General features: G+C 36.8%; 1 protein-coding gene across 1 annotated transcript in view; it reads right to left on the bottom strand.

Annotated features, from left to right (window-relative positions):
- LRP1B (LDL receptor related protein 1B) overlaps positions 1-15,995 on the bottom strand; it is a 1,933,392-nt gene extending 1,917,397 nt beyond the window's left edge. Inside the window, exon 1 of the mRNA XM_003267617.4 lies at positions 14,949-15,995. Within this exon, the coding sequence (XP_003267665.2) occupies positions 14,949-15,135 (187 nt within the window). The 5' untranslated portion in view covers positions 15,136-15,995. The remainder of the gene's footprint in view (positions 1-14,948) is intronic.
- Between the last annotated feature and the right edge of the window lie 5,524 nt (positions 15,996-21,519).

The raw sequence follows: 21,519 nt of genomic DNA, 5'->3' as shown, positions 1-21,519 counted from the left end.
AGGGTAGAGGAGGCAAACTGAAAGAGCTCCCAATGGCCAAAGGTGGAACAATTTGAGTGAGAAAATAAACAGTGATAGTACTACATTATATCACAAAAAACAAAATATCTGTGAGTCTATACATATATATATGTATATATATAAATGGGGGAAGTCACAGCTCTTCCTTAGAGAAGCATTCCAATTAATAAATGTATAGTAGAAAGAATGCATCTGGGCACAGTATCTTACACCTGTAATCCCAGCACTTGGGGAGGCCAAGGCGGGTGAATCATTTGAGGTCAGGAGTGTGGGACCAGCCGGCCAACATGGTGAAACCCTGTCTCTACTAAAAATACAAAAATTATCTGGGTGCGGTTGCACGTGCCTGTAGTCCCAGCTACTCAAGAGCCTGGGAGAAGGAGGTTGGAGTGAGCTGAGACCGCAACACTGAACTCCAGCCTGGGTGACAGAGCGAGAGTCTGTCTCAAAAAAAAAAGAATGAGAAAGATACCACCTCACTCAACTGATCAAGATTAACGTAACTAATAATAGGATATATTGTCATGCATTTCCCAAGGGTACACTGAGTAGGGCACATTTCTATGTGACAAGAATGCATAATTTCCATTTGATCATGAGAAAACATCAGACAAAGCCAAATTGTAGGACAGTTACTAAAGAACTGACCAGCAGTCCTCAAATAAGCCCAGGTTATGAAAGTAAATGAAAGACAGATACTCTCACCAGTTGGATGAATCAAAGGATGCATGACAATTTAATGCAGTTAACATTGCATCCTGGATTGGATATTGGGATAGAAGGTCATTAGTGGAAAAAACTGGTAAAATATGAATAAAATCTATACCCTCATTAATAATGTTGTCTTGCCAATGCTACATTTTTGTTTTAATATTGTATTATTATATTGGTTCCCCAAGCAATCTGGGGAACTGGTTGAAGGGTGTATGGAAACTTTCTGTATTAGACTTACAAATTTTCTGTAAGTCTAAAATTATATCAAAATATAAAGTTAAAAAAATACTTTGTCAAATAATGAGTTTGGATAAACTAATTCTTATGTGAAACACACGTATGAAGTCTGAAGTCAGTGTGTGGTAATAGAGCACACGGATGGCCCTTGTTTAGCCACAGCTTCCCAAGGAACGGAAAGATAAAATACAAACCTAAATGTGATCTCATTTGTATCTCAGTATGAGAATTTGTCTACTTATCAGAATCATATCTCTGCTGTCTTCCCTTTGCTATATTGCTATATTTTTCTTCTGCTCCCTTTTTGTCTTTTCTTTATTTCCTTCCACATTTCACTAACAATGTGTGTGTGTGACATGGTAATGTTGTTTCAACCACGTGCTGTTACTTCCCACATGGAATATTTTCCCCCAGGCCCCTGCAGTGCTAAGGCTGAAATCCCCGCTTAGCATTTCTTCATTAGTATTAAGAGAGTTTTGTTTCTTAGAGCACTTTCAGAAACATGATCCTAAGTTAAGTCACAATTGGGTCTAATATCATTAACCCTCTGCTGGGTCATTAATGATTTTCTCTGCATCCACTTTCTTTCCCCCGATTCTGCTTCATGTTTAGCAAGGGGGAGGAAGACGTGAAGGCAGAAATGCAGGATTCGTCCTTGTATTCTTCTTTCCGAACCCACGTCCTGCCATAATAGCCCAGTCTAAATATCTAGCCATTATGCTGGGCTCTCTAGGGCCATCTTTTGCCTGCAGTGCACCAAGTAAAATATGTTTTCATTGTGACCCAGTCCAGCCTTCTACTGATATCGGCAACACAGGGGTTACATAGTAAACCACAGGCTGTTAGCCTCAATGTTGAATCCAGCAACTTGCTTTATTGGTTCCCACGGTGGATTTTTATTTGTGTGTGTGTGCGTGTTTGTGTGTGTGTTTGTGTGTTTGTGTGTGTGTGTTTGTGTGTGTCTGCTTGTGTGTGTGTGTTTGGTGTGTGTGTGTGTTTGTGTGTGTTTGTGTGTGTGTGTTTGCGTGTGTGTGTGGGGGGGGGGAGAGAGAGAGAGAGTCTGTGTATGTGTTTTCTGCTTTGTCTTGATAGGCAATATTTAAAACTTAGGACATTTTGCATAAAAATTCAGATTCCCAGCCAGTCTTAAAGGCCTGTAACCCTGGGCCCACATTCACAGAAGGCCAGAGTCTGCTCAAGTTGGATATCAGCTGCCCTTTTGGACAGTGTGGATTTTCTCCAATTTACAAGTCACCCACATCATCTTCTGACCAGCCTGGCTGCTATATGCTTTTGTGTTTGCAAAACTTGCCCTATATCTTGACTTTCAATTCATAAAGATCAGTCGAATATGTCTGCGTGCCATTGCTTGACATGATGAGCAAGGAAATTTAAGCAGCCTTTTCCTCTGAGTCTAGGAATCTCAGAAGCCACAGTCAACCCTATTTCTCTCTATGAAACCATAGAAGAAAAGCTGCCAATCATTTTATTTCGCCTGCAGAAGGGAAGGAAAAGGGCAGGATTCCTACTTTGGGTTGCTTTATATGATTTTTTTTTCTGCTTTTTAAGGAAATGTTATTATTCTTATTACAAATTGCACTCAACTCTCACTTGCATAGTGACTGTCGGGCTTGGGTTTATAATGTCGTGATGGAGCCATTACTGTTGTCTTTTGCATGGAAGAGTTTGACTAATCCTCTTTGGCATTCATCTCTAAATCTTGGTAAATTCAAGTAGCTTCAGCCTCTGAAAGTTTATTTTTTACTTAAGTGATTTTCATGCTATTGCTAGATTTTTCAGGTGTCTCCCCGGCTTAACAGCTATCTGAATACGCTTTGGTTATTTCCCTTGGCTCTTTACAGCGGGTTTATGATCTGTTCCAAGGGGTCAGCATTTCCTGCCCAAATGACTTTAACTGTGAGGGTGCAGTCAGTAATTATTATTTTTTTGCTTTACCTAATATATAAATAACTCCCTTATATTCATTTTGAACCCGTTCCCGTAGTACTTTCCTTATGAAAGAAAAAAGCCCTTCAGCAGACTTTGGTGTGATATGAATAGAGTCCTAGTCAGGGGGCATAAATCATACCTCGTATTCACACATATACAAGTAACCCTTCCACTTCCTGCTGTTTTTATTTACTTATATCAATTTATTTCCAAACATTTGGCACCCCTCTGCTAAAGTACACAGCAAGCAAATTTACAGTGAGTCCCAAATTAAATATTAATGCAAAATCTCCAGCTTCAAATTTCATTGGGTTCAGTCAGTGTAAAATTTAATACAATTTTGGTACGTGTTTCATATTTAACTTATTTCGAGGTATAATGTTGATTTTAGCATTGAAATTTTGGAGCCAAATTATCTAGAGGGCTTGACAACATGAATGAAAAGTAAACTTAAAGTGACAAATTAGATTTCTACACATGCATCTAGCAAATATCTGCCAAACCTGCATGTAAGCTCTTTACACAACAAATAAATTAGTTGAGATCTTTTGCTTCAATATTTTATTTAGGCATTTCTAAAATTTTAAATGCCTGATCTTTGACTCTCTTTTCATTTTAACCTAATGCATGTTTAGTATATCTTCCCTTGAGTCTAAAAATATACCATGCTTGAAAACTAAGAAAGCAGGTTATTTTCTTATATATTACTTGTAATGATCATGTAGCATTTCCAAGGTAATTTCTCTGGATGAAGTAAAGTATATTCTTCCATAATGCTGCAGGTCCAGCAATATAAAGTAAATAGTGTTTAAAAGGGTTGATTACTCCAAGTTGCCTTTTTGGCACTCCGTATAGATGCTCTTCATAACCTAAAAACAAACTTGAGTGAGATATTTTGGGGATTAAGCTGGTACTCTGAAATGCAGATTTGAATATCAACTTATAAACCTAAACTCTCACTTTTTCTCAAAGTAGAGAATGGGAGAGAAACACCAAAAGAGAAAACAGAGCAATGAAAAAAATCATAGGAACCAAATGCCAAAACAATCTTCAAATACCTTAGGACCCAGGGTAATAAAATCAGCTTAACAGTAACAGTATTTCCTTCAAATAGTGCATTCCTTTCTCTTTTTTTTCGTATATTCTCTAGGCTGTGATATTTTTGCTTTCCATCAGTTTTATGAAACTTTCCTCCTTTGTCTTTCTCTTCCTCTCACTCTCTCTTTCCGTTTTAGCTTCAACAAGGACTAAATAGACCCCAAACCATTTGATCCATATCCACAAGCAAACTTTCCTTGACAATCCAAAGTTGTACAATTGCTAGTGTTTTTATTTCTAGTTCTGGTTTTAATAGGGTGGTTATTTCTGCCTCCAAGTCTATAAACCACACTGAGGCTGGTACATGTTAGCATGTCAGGCACTACAATGTTTATTCAATGAATGTGTAGATACATAAGAATAATCCAAGGGCTCTAATTGTCCAACAGGTAATAACCATATATCATAAACTCTTACCTGGTAGGTTCTCCTAACCTGGTAGATCCTCACCACTCACTTCTTTACTACAGTTTTTTTGTTTGTTTTTTGAGACAGAGTCTCACTTAGTTGCTCAGGCTGGAGTGCTGTGGCACAATCTCTGCTCACTGCAACCTCTGCTTCCCTGGCTTAAGTGATTCCCGTGCCTCAGCCTCCTGAGTAGCTGGAACTACAGGCACATGCAACTATGCCTGGTTAATTTTTGTATTTTTTGTAGAGACGGGGTTTCACCATGTTGGCCAGGTTGGTCTCAAACTCCTGCCCTCAGGTGATCTGCCCACCTCAGCCTCCCAAAGTGCTGGGATTACAGGCGTGAGCCACCGTGCCCGGCCTTTACTACAGTCTTCTTGGAATTTCCAGGGAGGGTGATGAATACAGCCAATAATAGCTTTGTTACAATTTCTTCCCTTTTTCCCAATTAAATATTCACCAGCAGGAACTTGAGTGTCAGTACAAACTCTTCTCAATCATGTCAAGAATTCAGGGACAATTGAAAAGGAGCTCTTTCTTTAAAACACTGCAAATTTCTTCAACAAACAAACCCAACCGAGTCTTCATAGGCCAATGCCTGTTTCTTTTGCTATTATCCTGGTTTATATTGATAGAAATAACAGCAAAATTATTGCTTCCATATTTGCCAAGGCTTAAAACACTGCTAAGTGTATCATTTTAACTAATTCCCTAAAGAATACTGTGAGTCAGACTCAATTAATTCCATTTTACAGACATGGCATAGGTAAACACAGAGTGTTAGGAAACATGGTACTAATAATTCTCAAATATAAAAGAAAAAGCAATAAGAAAGTAAACAATATTGCAGGGCCCACATATGACCATCATGTGACTTTTATTGTGAACCATGTTTTACACAAATCAATAAAAGGCACTGCAAAATGGAATGTACCCATTTAAAATAGCCTAAAATAATTTATTATCTGATTAGAATATTAACCCTTTCCTCCAAAGATTATCTTTTGAGGCTTTATTTCATGCCTATCCTCCCTAACACATAGAATGGTGCTGCGCTCATTCTTACAGAAAATCTTTCTAAACTAAAAATGCAAATCTCTGTTCTAGCTTGTCCTTATTGCCACTACTACTCCCTCATTCAAGCCATCGACATCTTTTCCAGGATGAATCTGATAATCCCTGAACTGGATTCATCACTTCCCTGCTTGTCCTTTTCAGACAAAGCACGACCTCTTTAAAAAGTAAGTTGCATCACTTTCACCTCTGATTAGACAGCCAGTAGCTGCTCAAAATCAGAACCAAACCCAAATGCCTCACTTTGATCTGCATGACCCTACCTGACCTAATCTGACTTCACCGTAAATATGGCTTTCTCCACTTCTGTTCTCTCCCAAACACACACAGTTTATTTCAGACAAAGTGACCTGCTTTCTTTAAAATACCAAATTCACAACTTCCTCTCAAGGGCTGCATAGAAAATTCCTCCCTCTAGACAGCTCAGAGCTTGTCCCCTCTCGTCACTTAGTTTTACCAAATACGTCACTTACTCAACAAGGCCTTCTGTAATTATAACTACGACTCACGATTGCATTGTCCTCAGTCACATTACATTATTTTTCTTTCTTTTTAGTAAGGATGTTATTTATTTACTTGTTTGCTCTTTCTGTCTCCTCTTGCACTAAAGCCCTGTCAGCCCAGTTCCATTGTCTGCCTCGTTCACTTGCTTCATTCCCACCACGTAAACTAGTGATTACCACCTATTTGCTCATCTTTATCAAATGAGTAAATAAACACATGAATGATCACCAACTATATGAGTTGCTTCAAGGATCATGTGATTCAGCAGGAAAAAAATGTGAATATAAAGTGAAGGTATGCTGAAAATGTAAAGAGCTTCTTGCTATTAGTAACTTATATTAAGCAAATAATATAATTAATAAAATAATAGGTATTTATGCAATGCAATACATGATGCGATGTGTTTTCACAGACATTATGCTGTGTGCACTCACAGAATGTTAGGGTCATAGCATGTTTATCTTCTCAGAATGGGTCAGAGCAATTTTCTGTAAATCTCTGGTGGTGTTTTCACAGACACCCAGATGAAAATACACACAAGGTAAAACCCTCATGCCCTTCACTACTCTATGTTCTCCTAGCAATGAGAATAGCAAAGAAAGTCGAAATGTGCTAAGATGTTGGTTCTTTCACTGTCAGGATTAATTTCTAAATATTTGACAAGATCACTAGCAAGTGAAAATAGGAAGAAAACGTGCTAGTAGGAGAAGGAACTGTAGAATTGAGTGTAATACAACAACGGACAAAGGAGAAGGTTTAAGTTCTGAATATCTGATATATTTAGCGTATCTAAATTCGACATTTAGATTTAGATACACTAAATGTTGATCATGTTGGATAGTCATCAAGTTTTCTTGCAAATAAGATTAGTGTGCTGTTGTATTACAGGACATCAATATAGTGCTCCTGAACTGCTAGTCTTTGTGTTAGAAATGACGTCAATACAAGGGCGCTCAGCAAGAGTGCCTGAATTCTGAGTCAGTAATTCCATCTACATATCTGATGTAGTTATTATGCTTAATGAAAATCTCAAAAATATGGATGCGCAGTGGGCACAATCTGTAGTGCTTTCACCTGATGAGGCAAGAATCTCACTCATGAGGTGGTATCATTATCACTGTACTTCCAGATCTTAGTCATGAAAAAATGCCTTAAAAGTTAATAGAGTTGAATAAAGTGGAATATTTCAATAAAGCACACTTGCTATTTTAACATTTTTGTCCCAATAAAAATATAGCATTAAAAGCTTTGGAAACGCACAAAATGTCTTAGATACTCTAAAAACTGAATCATTTTTAAACCTCTATAATATCTATTTTGGCAAAAGTTTAAGGTTCCAATTAGCTCAGCTACTTGATCTGAGCAGTAGTGGACAGAAGCTTCAATAAATTCTGGCTATCAAAGTTCTCTTTCTTGGCATTGTTTTTCTTCCTTTTTTTATACATCCTAGTTTCGAAAGAAAACAGATGATTCTAAACACATTTCGGTTATTAGCATTACACCTACAGCTTTTCTTTCTCACAAATATCTTAAGATATGCTAGGAACACACAAAGCAACCACAACTAAGTTTCATTTCTCCCCAAAACTCATTTTTAGTTATCTTTTCTCATTTTAAGAAGAAAGGGCTAAGATGACAAATCGTCATTAAAGAAAAACTCAGCGGTAGAAAAATTCTTAAGGAATTATATATTCGTATTTCTAAAGTTAAGCAGTCTTGGAAGTCTTGAAGGATGTCAATGCAATGTGGAAAAGTTAGGAAGGGATGTCCTATTGATTGCAAGAATAAAACAAGAGACGATAGGTGGTACCTTGATCTTACCTAAAGAAGAAACATATTCTTTTGACTAAAATGAGGTCATGTTTCAACAATACCTGCCTTTGGTCTGAAGGCTAAGCCAGTCAGGACAATGAGGTGTATGCAACTCAGGAAGAGATGTCTGACTGTTAATAAGAATGTATTGTGAGATGAAATGTAATGTCGGTGTCTTAGCAAGGCAACATGATCTATCTTCTTCAAGAAGTTTTTTTTTTTTTTTTGTTACTTTTCTCTTAACAAAGTTGGAAGAAATTGTATATGAAAAGGTATTTTGTCAACTTCTGTAAAGGATATAGTTATAATATTATTCATGTTTAAATGGAAACTTTTAAATACACAAGCTTATATCTGAGAAACTTTTATATACAAGCTTATATTTGAGAAAAATAAGATTAAACAAATAAATCTATGGTACAAATGTATTAATCAAAATTAATTTTCTTTCTTTTCTAAAGGTAAAGACACCTTTGAAAAGGGTTACATATTTACAACTATTCTGCAATATTTAAGAAGAAATCCCAAATGTAGACAATACATCATTATTAAACAAATATGAGTAGAGTTGTTGAACAATAGAAAAACATGATTTTTTTTATTTTTAGATTTGGGGATACATGTGAAGGTTTGTTACATAAGTAAACATGTGTAACAAGGGTTTGTCGATCATATTATCTTATCACCCAGGTGTTAAGTCCAGTGCCCAACAGTTATCCTTTCTGCTCCTCTTCTTCCTCCCACCCTCCTGCTTGAGTAGACTCCAATCATGTTGAAATATGATTATTTCCAAAATGAGCATTACTCTCTTCCACTAATGATACTTACAAATTTGAAATAATAGGGAATAAGATCAACAAATGGGTATACTCATTTATTTATTCATGCCATTGCATTATTAAAAATCATAATTGGGTACCTAATTGTATACTAAAACTAAGTTAATGTGACTGCATAAGAAAATTATTATAGTCATATTTAAAAGAGCATTTAATCCTGTTGTCCAATTTATGAATGATTTCCACTATATATATTCTTTACTGAGAGAAAATCTTTGAAACCACATTTTGGAATGTATTTAAATTTTTTTAATGTTTCACAAAATGGAGAAATACAAATTCAGTTAAAAAGTAAAGACAAACAGAAAAATAATAAATTTCCACTTTCAATATAGTAAATTCTCTTTGAGTACAAATGAATTCAGAATATTTATTTATTTTCTAATAGTGTTTTAAACTTGTATAATACCACATTGTATAAATATGTAGTTACTACCAAAAGTATTTCACTTGCCTAGTATGAGAGACACAACAGCAAAAGCACATATGATTTGCTCTGCAAACTGGAAGTGTGTTGCATAATTCTTTCAGGGAAATATGTTGTTGTTATTGTTTCTTCATAGAATCTCAATTTAGGCTTTTCCTGCAAGACCAGTCTTACTTTTTTTTACAGGATGTATGGCTATTATTTAATAGTTTTGATTTCCATTTAGTTACTAGTCAGTTTCATCAATTAGTTTAGTCAGGGAGCACAGTCAAAATATGTGGGCTTGTATAGAGATAGCCTAAATCGAAAGGATGGAGAGAAAGAGAGATGGAGAGAGTGAGACTGACTCTACATTTTAATATCACTCAATTTAGAATAGAGCAATACATAATACATATTTTCTAACTTGGCCTTGTAATTATGCCAGGGGAAAAAGGGAGGCCATCTGATCATTTATGAAGAGGAAAATATAGATTTAAAATTGTGAGGGCAGATTATAGAAGACAAATAGAGAAAAAAACAGCGTATACATTTTGAAGATCTAAGTTTACTTGTTGTGCTGTATGGCAGAATCTCCTGAATCCTTCATTTTCCTTTCTCTAAAATAGAGGGTTCAGATGTACTTGGTGAGATTGACATGTTATTCAAATGAGAGAGCACTGAAGAGCCAGAACAGAGATTCAATACCATTGCATACTTTTCAAAATTGAGTGAGTGAGGTAAAGACACTCATTCTGTGCCAGTGGAACTCACATATGGAAATTAGTCCAAAAACCAACTTTTAAAAACTCAAATTATTTTTAGAGATATTTTCATTTTTTGTCTTATTTACTGTTTAAATAATATTTTATCCCAAAAAACTAGTAAGTTGTAAAAATCTCCTTCCAAAATAAAATAACTGGAGAATGTTCCCAAGGCCTGTAGACTATACGATTTGTGATTGCTCTGTTGCAATTTCATTTTTATGTCTCTAGACGATGGTTTGTGATACAGGTTAAATTTGGGAATAGCTATCCATGTGAAAATGTATAGCAACTCCACAGAAGAAAATAAAAAGCATCCCTTGACATTTTTCTGTTTGGTTAGCTAATTTTTCCTACTCTCTCCCCTCCTCTGCCAAAACCAAAAGAAAAGCCTTCTTATTTGACCTTTCTATGCATCAAGATAGTTTTTGTCATTATTCTTGGATTATATAGGGGAAGCCAGGTTTCTTGAAGAAATTTAAGAAAAGTTTTAAAACTATCCAAGGTAGACATAGGTATTTTCTCATAGGACTTTGTCTGGGCATATATTCTGATTAATTCATAATGGAACACAATCTTTGGCTTTATTTTCTTTAGCATTCTGCTACTAAATGTATTGCTTCAAATTATAAGCATTGGGTATGCCATAATTATATTCATTTCAAAAGCAGATAATTTTGACACGTGTTTCTGCCACACAGTCAGATTCTGTTAAAACAAAATACTTGTTATATTGAAATGTATTAGAATATTACATGCTATGAGTCAAAAAATAACTCAAATTTTCTTTCATTTCACTTTTTTTTTGTCTAGATAAATAGACATGTTTATCTGGAGTTTTGAAAAGCAAAAGTTTCATTCATAAAAACCATCACCAATTTTCAAGCCAGAGTAGTATTTTTAATGGCGTTTGTGCCAAGGAAAGCCATTTTAAAGCAGATATACACACACACACACACAGAGATAAAAACGGGGTTGGGGGCAATTGTATAGGTGGGCTCCACTTACTACTAACTTAGTTTAATGAATGATATCATGTTGGCACAGGCATGTTTAACTTTTAGGATTAATTCTATTTTCTTTGAATGCATCTATCTAGAATGAAGACAAGTGTTTCCTTTGTACAAGAATTGTTTTGACAGACAGCCACAGAAGATAGAGAAACCTATCAGTATGTTTGATTGGAACTTTTTACTACACAGAATTCCTATAACCAGGAAAATGCTGAGGGAAAGGGAGGGAGAGTTGCACATTTCATATTAAGATACAAAAATTAATGGCAGAAACATAAAAAACTGGATCATATTAATATATAGAATTGAGAGAAGATATAAAGTTCCCTCAACATCATAATCCTTTTAGAAGACCAAGTCCTGTTCAGTTCGGGTGACTTTAAATGGAGCTGATTTTTATGATATCCCCTAGGCTGAGAAAAGAAATTGACAAGGTAATTGGCAAGAAACTAATGTCCTGGATCCAACAGATTTGCAAACTAAGTATGTCTGCATACCTCCACCTTGAAAGACAATTAGCATTTAGAAAGCGTCATCTAAGTCCTAAGAATATATTAACCATATCACTCATCTACCACCCTTTCTAAGAAAATTTCCTTTACCTTCACTTACATTTTAAAAAAATCACTTCCATATTTGTAATTCTAGCACAGTTAATATTTAATTTTTCTGCAATATTCTCATGTCTCTCTCCATTCTTAGAGGTCTAATTATATTCAGATTCACATTGGTGGCACTTTCCTTAAATTATTTTTATACCGTAAATATTTTCATATAATGTTTTTAATAATGAGATAAAAACATTTTAAGAAATTATTTTATCTCCAGTATTTTAATCTATTCAAGAAATACTGATTCAGATTCTGATGTATGACAGAATCCATCCATCCATCCATCCATCCACTCATCTTTTTCCTAAATTTATCTTCAGCTTTCTCTTAACTCCTTTTTTCCTCCTGAATTCTGTTTTCTGCAATTCACATTCTTTCTTATTGTTTTAGCACATTTAAATTCTTTCTTTACCTTTTCTATTTTCTCTTTTCCCTCTTACTCAGTTTAAATTTGAGCTTGAGAAGAGAGAAAGAGAAGAAATTCGAAGATTAGCAACCTCTTCAAAACAAAACTTTAATGTTATCTGTGGCATATAAAGAGACATAAATCACAGTTCATTCTTCTTTGAGGGGAGATTAAAATTTTGATATACATTTAATTGCCATTATTAGATGGTTTTCTATACAGATACATTAAAATGAGTATAACAGCATGAACTTTAATTATTTGGAAATGTGCCTCCACATTGTATCACACTGGAGAATTTAATAGAGACTAGCATTAGGCCTCTCAATCCCTTTTCTTTTCAGAAAATTTGACACTTTAAGATATACTTCCTTTAAAGTTTTAATCCTTATCAAGCAATACTTTGGTATGATATGACATTGTTATATGACAAATTAGTTGATTTTAAGTGAATCTGATTTCTCTTCCAATTTTGGCTGTTAAGAGTTTTTCCTTTTTAAGATGTGATAGAATGTAATAAAAACTTACATGTACATTAGCTCTGTATAAAATCAATATAAACTAATAAAATAAACAAGGAATTAAAAGACAAGTGCATGTATATGGTTTGAACATAAACATACGAGTTGGTTTCAAGCCTTTTTCTATTTAATACAATGTTTGCACTTATGAATGTATAAAGGAAAAACACAGCTAGAAGGTAATACAAACGTTTCTGATATAGTTCATACAGTTCGAGAAGCTACCTATTACACAATAAGTACATGTAGAACCTAAATGTGAATTCTCATTTTTTGTCAAGCAGTTAGCTCTTGCACTACAAAACGCACCTGTGTAATTCACATGCCTGTTCTATTATTCAAGGACGGTTGACATAAGCCTGTGCAGAAAGTTACATCTCATTAACTTCTTTCTTGAGTTTATATGCCCATATCTTCTGTTTCAGCATATCAGTGAGGGAAGCTTGTCATAATGCAGTAACACTTTCTTTCTTAACTTTCAACAAGATTTCTCTCTTTTTTAAAATTCCTTTTTCCAAATGGGGCCCATCCTTTTCACTTTTGGTAACTGTGAGAATTTTAGCTCTTTTCTAACAGTTTTGCAAGTGTGTTAAATATATAATAGTGGTAAAGTGCTGGTCTACAATTATTTTTACTTGTGCTATCTGATATAGTACTTCATGTGGACGTGGTGATACAACACGACACTATTTCATTTTTTAGAAAATAACTAGCAATCATTTACCATGTGCTCTGCTTCTATCTTAGATGTTCCTCTCCCTCATGAAACTAAATTGGCACCAAATATAATCCTCTTAGTTATTTAATATTCTATCTCAGAAGAAAGTTGGGGGGTATTTTTTAAGTTCTATATACAATTCTATTTAGATATTTACTCCAATCATGGTAGCAATAGTTCTATCCCCATAAATGTATACAAAAGCATTGAGAACTCAGCTCTGGATGAAGTCAAATTTCTGGAGATTGGAGACTCAATCAGGAAGAGCCCAATAGCAGTAGTCTGCCAGTACCATTATATTTTGCTAGCACACTGGTCTGAAAAGCTCCATTCTGTTCATCTGCTCTGGTCCAACTTCAAACATTTTTCCTAAGAAAGGTTGAGAGCTGATTGTTCCAGATCAAAGACATCATCATTTCAAGGAGAGTTATGTGCTTCCATTTCATCAGTATAGTTTCCAACTTTTCCACACCAACTTCAAGGCAAGTTGAGCAAGTTCAGAAGCTATTGTTAGGTGGCAATGATATGTTTAAAAGATTATCACCAGTAAATGTCAGATTTCCTAAAGGAACTCAGATTAGTCCCACCATTGGTAGAGGAAATAACACGTGTGGGTATGTTATAAAGGCTAGAATCTGGCTGCCAACAGCAGGTTGAATAGAAACACTACAGTTCATTCCCCTGTTCTTTCCTATAATGAAGCAATATTTTTTGTCAATTCATAATCTGCTTCATATAAATACAATAACTAAATCTCCCAATGCAACATTTTGCCTATTTGCTTGGCATTGGGATCTGGGTTTCTTCTCTCTCTCTCTCTCTCTCTCTCTCTCTCATTTAAGCTAAAAAGCTGAACTATACCAGTCAATATAAGCTCATTTTCTGATTTAAAAAAAAGATCTATGATACTTCTGATTTTACTTTAACCAGTTAACCATTCCAAGGCCAGGGCCAATGCCCTAAATATTCATCTAGTATTTTCCTCCCTTTTTCACCAGTGCATCTGTTGTCAAAGATTATTAAACTCGCACAGGGATTCTTGATTTTCCAGATGGAAAGTTTATAGAATCCCGGCTTATTCTAATTCCTACCTCCTCTCTCCTCTGCTCCCCATATCCATTCCCTTCTAAACTTCTACCATTCACTAGCTACTTGGAGAAAAGGAAAAGCAAAGCGCCAGACTGCAGCGAGGCACTCCAGGGGTGGGGTAGCCCCTCAGGGCACCTGGGCAGTGTCACAGACCCTCAGAATGGAAAAGTCAAGTTCAAGCTGGTGCGTGCGCCCGGAATCGCCCTAAAAGCCTCTCCGCTGATGACAGAACTCTGACCCCAGTCTGCCCCCAGGAAGGGGCTATAGAAACTAAAGGGGCTTGAATCGGCGCTTTCCTCGCTCCACAGACCTCTAATGCAGCAGGTAAGGAAGTTAACCTGGGAGCTAAGCTTGAGGGCGGACACGCTTAACGCGGAGAACCTGGAGCTCGCAAAAGCTCGCAGCTGAGCGCCATCGCGGAGGGAAGTCTTTCTGAAATGCGAATTTTCATCCCAACATCTGCAGCGCTTAGGATGCGCGGACAGAAGCGCACAGCCAAGTCCACACACTCCCGGAGGGGACAAAATGGGGACCGGGAAACGGCCAAAGGGAAAAGCTGGGGGGGTGCCGAGGACTCTGGCACTTGGTTCAGAAACCCCCGCAACGCACCTCTCACCCCCCACGGGGCCAGCGCACGGTGGCCACCCGGTCCCGGCGAGCGGGGCTGCAACGACTTAAGTTTCACACTCACTTATCTGCAAGCATCGCCCGGCAGGAAAGCCAAGGAAGCCAGGGGAGGGGAGCGGGGAGGTGTTCTCCTTACCTCGGTCGGCTCCCACGGTCAGCACCCTGGCGATCGGCAGTAATCCCGAGAGAGTGAGTAAGGCCAGGAGAAACTCGGACATTGTGGTCGCCCGGTAAGGAAGCCTGCGCTGGAGACTGCTCGGCGGCACCTTCGGCCCGGCGGCGGCGGCGGCGGCCGCTTGGAGCCCGGAATCGAGCGGCGTCATTTACAAATGTCACTGGAAATTCTTCAGCTCAATGAGTCCAGCCAGTCCGCCTTCTCCTGCCTGGAGCAGGATGCGGAAGGCGGAGGGATGCGCGCGTGCGGGAGAGAGGAGGGAGAGCGTGTGTGAGCGCGAGCGAGCCGCCCGTGTGTCTTGACTTTTCAATGCAGGATACGTCTGATCTTACATCACGCAAGAGGGGCAGTGAGAGATGCCAGCGGATGGGAATTCACTGATTAATCACCGAATCCACCACACACCCCTTCGTCGTCCACATAAATCACATCTATTACTTAGTGAGAGGCATTTAACACAACAGGAAAATACCACCGCGAACGGAGAGCGCCACAAATCACAATTATTTTAATCCCCTTGAAGGGAAAGTAACTCGAAGCTGGGTCTGTAGGGATTTGGGTCTTTGGAGAAGGGAGAGACTTCTGCATTGGGCTGAGCCAGCCAGGCGCCTACAATACTTCGCCGTTCCCAGCCGGCTGGGAACCCTCAGCCAAGCACAGGGCTGCTTCTGCAGGCAAAGCGGGCTGATCCCTTCGTTCCTCGGAAGCTTCCTTCCCGGGAAGGAAGGACAAGCCAAGGAACAGAGCTTCTCTTAGGGAAATGGTTTCCTCGGCTCTACGCAGAATCCCAGTGCTTCCTGAATTGCACTTTTAACTTTTATGCTGAGCAGCACCTGGGGACAAAGAGGCAAAATTTAGTGACTCAGCAGAAACAAAAAGCAAAACAACCCCCAAAGTCATTAAACGTTGCGTAAGAAGGGAAGGTTAATGGAAAAGGCTATTGAGGTCCCCAGGCAGGGAACAATAAAGCAACGAATTGGCAGCGTTTTTCTCTGGGGTTCTGCCTTTAAAATGGTACTTCGAGCCATTTTAAACAGGCTTTGAGGGTTTTGTTGTTGTTTCTGTTTTGTGTTTTGTTTTGTTTTCCTTTTCCATGTACTACAGCGGTGGTGTAAGAACTTTCCCGAGCCATCGGAGGCATCAACGTGAATCACTGGAGTAATAATATTAGTAAAGTTGTTTTTATGACCCCTTGAGTTCACGACATGATCATCCCAGTCCCTAAAATTTCAGTTTGCCATTCCAAAGTGGCAACGGAATTAAAACTCAGAAATCTTAATAGTTGAAGTCTTACTTTCTTCCTTGAAACATCAGGAATTCTCTTCTAAGAACAAGAGTTGAAAAGGTTTTGTATTTAATATTTTGAAACTGGACATGAGTGGAGAGGCAAACCATGAGAAGGGAATAGAACTAAGGAAGAGAACGATTGAAAAGTGAAGGAAGATGCTTTAAAAGCTTTGTTTACTTTGCTGTTTGAGACTTATAAGTGAATGCCAGCAGTACGATCTACCTATTTATGAGAGTAAAATTATCCAGAAACATCTTTAGATGCTCCTTTGAAGCCGTTAAAACTAGACTAGATCAAAGGACACAGAGGTGACTCTGCAGAACATTGTCAATAATCTGTGAATTTCACCGTTTTATTCTTGCTCTGTGATTATAAATGTATTTTATGTCACTTTTTCCATATTTTAAATTATAAAGTTTACTTTCCCTTGAAAATACAACCATTTAGTGTTTGAAATATGACTCCTACATTCAAAAGTGTATGCTTAATTTTTTTTTTGTTTGAGATGGAGTCTCGCCCTGTCGCCCAGGCTGGAGTGCAGTGGCGCGATCTCGGCTCACTGCAAGCTCCGCCTCCCGGGTTCACGCCATTCTCCTGCCTCAGCCTCCCAAGTAGCTGGGACTACAGGCGCCCGCCACCACGCCTGGCTAATTTTTTGTATTTTTAATAGAGAAGTATATGCTTCTTTTCTTCTAAAGTTTTACATGTCTAATTTCTCCTAGATGTTTTTATTATTTCATAATAAAGTGTACAATATAGAATAAAAAGATAGATTTTTTATATATTTTACTTCATACTGAAAATTCACAAACTTTGAAATGAGTGGCAGAGTTTAAAGAATATGTGTGTGTGCACGCGTGTGTGTGTGTGTGTGTGTGTGTGAGAGAGAGAGAGAGAGAGAGAGAGAGAGATTTGAATAATGTGCCAAGTTTCTTTCTTGAGGGTCCACAGACCTCTGTATTGTATGACAAACTTATTCACTGGGACAGCATAGCAGGTGTCTTTCTTACATGATCCCACTCAGTCAACTAGAAGGTCAGCTATTAGGAGATCTGTATCCACTTAACTCTTGGCAAGAAAATGAGGAGTGCTTATAAACTATGCTAAGGACATCCAGATTCTTCCTCTTCTGAAAGATTACCACCAATCGCCCTCCACTTCACTGCAAGGTAAAGGAAAGCAGCCCAGAACAGTATGACCCACCAAAGACTTTTACCACATACTGAAGTGCCCCAATGCTATGATTAAAAATCACTGACTCATTCACTTCTGCAGTACGTGCTGCAGCCCCAAATTCCATGGTCAGCTTGGAAAAGGGAAAAGCTAGGAAAGATCATAAGAGTAGCAAATACTCAGGAGATTTTGTATTCTAAATATACTACATTCCAAATACGTAGAGCCTCCTAATAGCCTGTTAAATGAATTAGCCAGAGTAAAAAGCATATGATCTTTTTAGATCATCTGGTTGACTTTTTTATTTCATTGAGTGGAAAAAAAAAATCAAAAATTCATTGTCTGTACATTGTGACCAATATAATAAAGAAAAATAGAATTCTTAAGTAATCACCAATTAAGTGAGTACTCATGAATAACATAGGACTCAAAACAGTTACTATAAAATAGTGATAGTAAATATGGAAGATTAGTTACTAAAGTATAGGCTGGAGCACCAATAAAAGGTAACATGTTAAGCTTAATTTCCACCGTGAATGAATCTCAATGAAGTATTATCTATAAAATAAAATTTGCAGCTTTAGGCTGGACACAGTGGCTTACGCCTGTAATCCCAGCACTTTGGGAAGATGAGGTGGGGGGATCACGAGGTCAGGAGATTGGGACCAATCCTGGCCAACATGGTGACACCCCGGTCTCTACTAAAAATACAAAAAATTAGCCAGGCGTGGTGGTACGCACTGGTAGTCCCAGCTACTCAGTAGGCTGAGGCGGGAGCACTGCTTGAACCTGGGAGGCAGAGGTTGCAGTGAGCTGAGATCACGCCACTGCACTCCAGCTTAGGCGACAAAGTGAGACTCCATCTCAAAAAAAAAAAAAACAAAAAAAACCTGAAGCTTTATTTTAAGACCATGATTAATAAAGATCTAAATGGTGTAAGACCTCTCTCAAAAATCTGGTGAAAGTATAGGTGCTTAGGTATGCACCAGAACTTAAAGTGGACAAAAACACATGAGTTTAAATGCTTGTTAAGAGTTTTTAAGACTAAAATTTATACTAAGGACACTGATTCATACCAAGAAGCCAAAATATATAATAAACAGATTAAATATTAAGCAGGAGATATATATTTGCTCCAAAACTGAAATAAAGCCAGTGTCAAAATGAAATGGGATAAAATTGCCTGTCCCACATCAAATCTCTTATATAAAGTGGTTCTTCTTCCAGATATTCTTTGAAAATGACCAGTTTATAAAAGAAGATTGGTTTCTATGAGCATCAGTGAGGTTGATAAAAGTGTAGAACAAATTTGAGCTTTAAAATTAAATAATTTGCTCCTAGGTTTTAAATGACCATTGAATTTTAATGGATCATAAATAAACAAAAAAGCTTAAGTATAATTTTCTATGAAATACTTGTTTCCCCATAATATCTGCTTTAATGAAAAAATAAATTAATAAAGTTCGCTATTAGTGAAGAGAGAAAAGCTTGAGTTAGCGTTCGAATTTTGTTTGTTACTAGGATCCATTATAATTTATTCATTCTAATCAGAGTTATTAACACTGACAAGTTAAATAAATTAATTCATCAAACTATAGAATATTATGAAATCTCTCATTAGGATAAATTAAACAAAGTAGAACCGATCATTCTTCCTTTTTGTTTTAAAACAACACACGAATGCTAATTATCAGTCAGTGGTAATCTTACACTTCCCAATTAGAGCCACAGTTTCCATACATGTGATCAAACATCAGATTTCATTTCTGCTAACTTAATTATTTTTGTGCGATTGGATTTCTTACTGTAGATAGTAACAATTTGTGCTACACATCTGAACATCGTAAGTTAGGGAGAAGACGTGTGTCTAAACAAGCTGGAGCTGACAGTCTGTCTCATGGAAGAGATGTGTGTGAAGGAGAGTTGGCCTGAAAGTTAGGTTGCTAAGGATTTCTGCAGCTATCATTGCAAGGCCTGCTAAGTTTCTTAGCCTGCCTTTTTCCAGACAGAAAAGTTGCCAGGCAGCAGCAGACACAAGATGAAAAAGAAAGGGAAGAGATTGAGAGAGACGGGGCGGAGGAGGTAGAGAGAGAGAGAGAGAAAGGATTATTAAGGGAACATTATCAGTTCTTTAACTTGAAACAGAGTTACTCTGGTCAAAGCCTTTAAGAAAAAAAAAAAAAAAAACTTAAATGCAAGTTATTTCTCAAACTGCAACATTTCAATGCACATTTTAAACCGCTTTTCTTCAAAAGTGTGTTCTGTTTTTCAGCAAACTGTCTCAATTAGGATATAAAGATTTGGTTGAGATAAATAAGATTTTGGTGTAACTTTAATTCTTACTATTAAGCAATTATTAGGAGGTATGCACAATTGAAAAGAAAATTAAGAGTGATGCAATTATCTAATTAAATCTGGAAAGTAAAACTATTTCCAAGACAATTACATTGGTCTTCTCTTTTTATATTTTCAGCTTCTCTTTACTGTTACTATCTGTAAATGTTTTAAGACAAAAATATTATGGCGAAAAGCATGACTGATAGCAATTATAAGTTTCAGAAGACAATATAAGCTTTTAATACTGATTTGATTATTTGGATTTTTTTCTGACTCTTGTTTGATAAACTTTTGACAGTAAAAATAAAAGGAGTGTACAGATTTAGACGAAGCCAGCAGAAGACTTGAAAGACTAAAAGTTATATCATTTTTTTCGTTTTTTAAGGGATTGACATCCATAATAATAATATAGTCTGAAGATGTAAATCCTATTTTGCTCTTTGGACATGTCAAGAGAAGGTAAAATTGGTAATATTGCCATCCCTGTGTAGGTAATACAAAAATGTCGACAATTCACCAAATCCTTGTCACTCCACTCACATGGAATTAGACCTTGGGTTTTAAGTCAGTTGCTGATTATAAAGTATGTTGCTTTGGTATTTTTAGACCCTGACATATGTGTGTTCAATATGACCTCCACATTGCCTTCTCCAGATCCAGAACAGAATTAGTGTATCAGGTGGAGGGTTGATTGTCAGTGGACACGGTCAGGATGCACTTTGTCTGAATATGCATCAGACATGTTTCTACCTATGAATATTGATCTCTGACCTTCTTTCTGGTAGTCATCTTGCTGCTCCTTAATCGTAATTAGAGACTTTAAGATTGCTGGAGCTGGGAGGAACATTCAAATAATCTACTCCAATTTACCGTATTTTGCGAATGAAAAATTTTTAGAGAAAGAAAAGGTGACTAGTCTGAGGTCACACATTTTTTTCATATCAGAAATAGACCTTGAATAAAGTTTCTTGACTTCTTCCTATATTATGTAGTCAGCTTTGTTGGTATTCTTTTAGTTTTTGTTGTTGTTGTTGTTTGTTTTTTTTACTTCACAGAAGTGGTAGCTCAGAGAATATGAATTTATTCATTCACTAAATATCTATATATTATGTGACAGACACTGTATTTAGACCATGCATATAGCAAGGATAATAAACATAATTCTTGCAGGAACATAGCATATAATCTAAATAAAATATTAATATCATTCTTGTGCTAAAGGACTGACTTTCCAGGATCAGCATGGAAACCATCCTCTCAGAAACCACAAGCATGACACATAAAGGCCACTAATGGGATCACCCAGTAAAATCAGTGCTGCATCTTTCTTGGAAAGTGTCTTCTAGTCATAGAGAAAGCCCAATTTCTATTAGAATTCAACAGTGAATAAGAAATCACAAAATATATTTAAATCACAACATACTTCGATCTAGAACTTGGTAGCAGGTACAGAAATATTAAGAACTTTCAGAAATATCAACAGTGATACATGCTTACATGTTCATTAGATTCTAAGGACTCTATTATGTTGTGAGGTCACACAAAGTCAGGACAAAAAGAGAATTTGAAAAATTCATTCAACTCATTTATTTATTTTTATTGTAGCTATTAATGAAGACCTATTTGTGACCCTTTCGAGCATCTTATCCCCTTTAAATAATAACTTCCAACTTCATATCCAATTCATATTTTTTCTTATATTTACTTTTTATGTAGGTTTTAGCATTTTATAAT

This window comes from Nomascus leucogenys, chromosome 20 (assembly GCF_006542625.1).
Source record: "Nomascus leucogenys isolate Asia chromosome 20, Asia_NLE_v1, whole genome shotgun sequence".
Classification (NCBI taxonomy): Eukaryota; Metazoa; Chordata; class Mammalia; order Primates; family Hylobatidae; genus Nomascus; species Nomascus leucogenys.
This window is presented reverse-complemented; position numbering and strand designations above follow the sequence as displayed.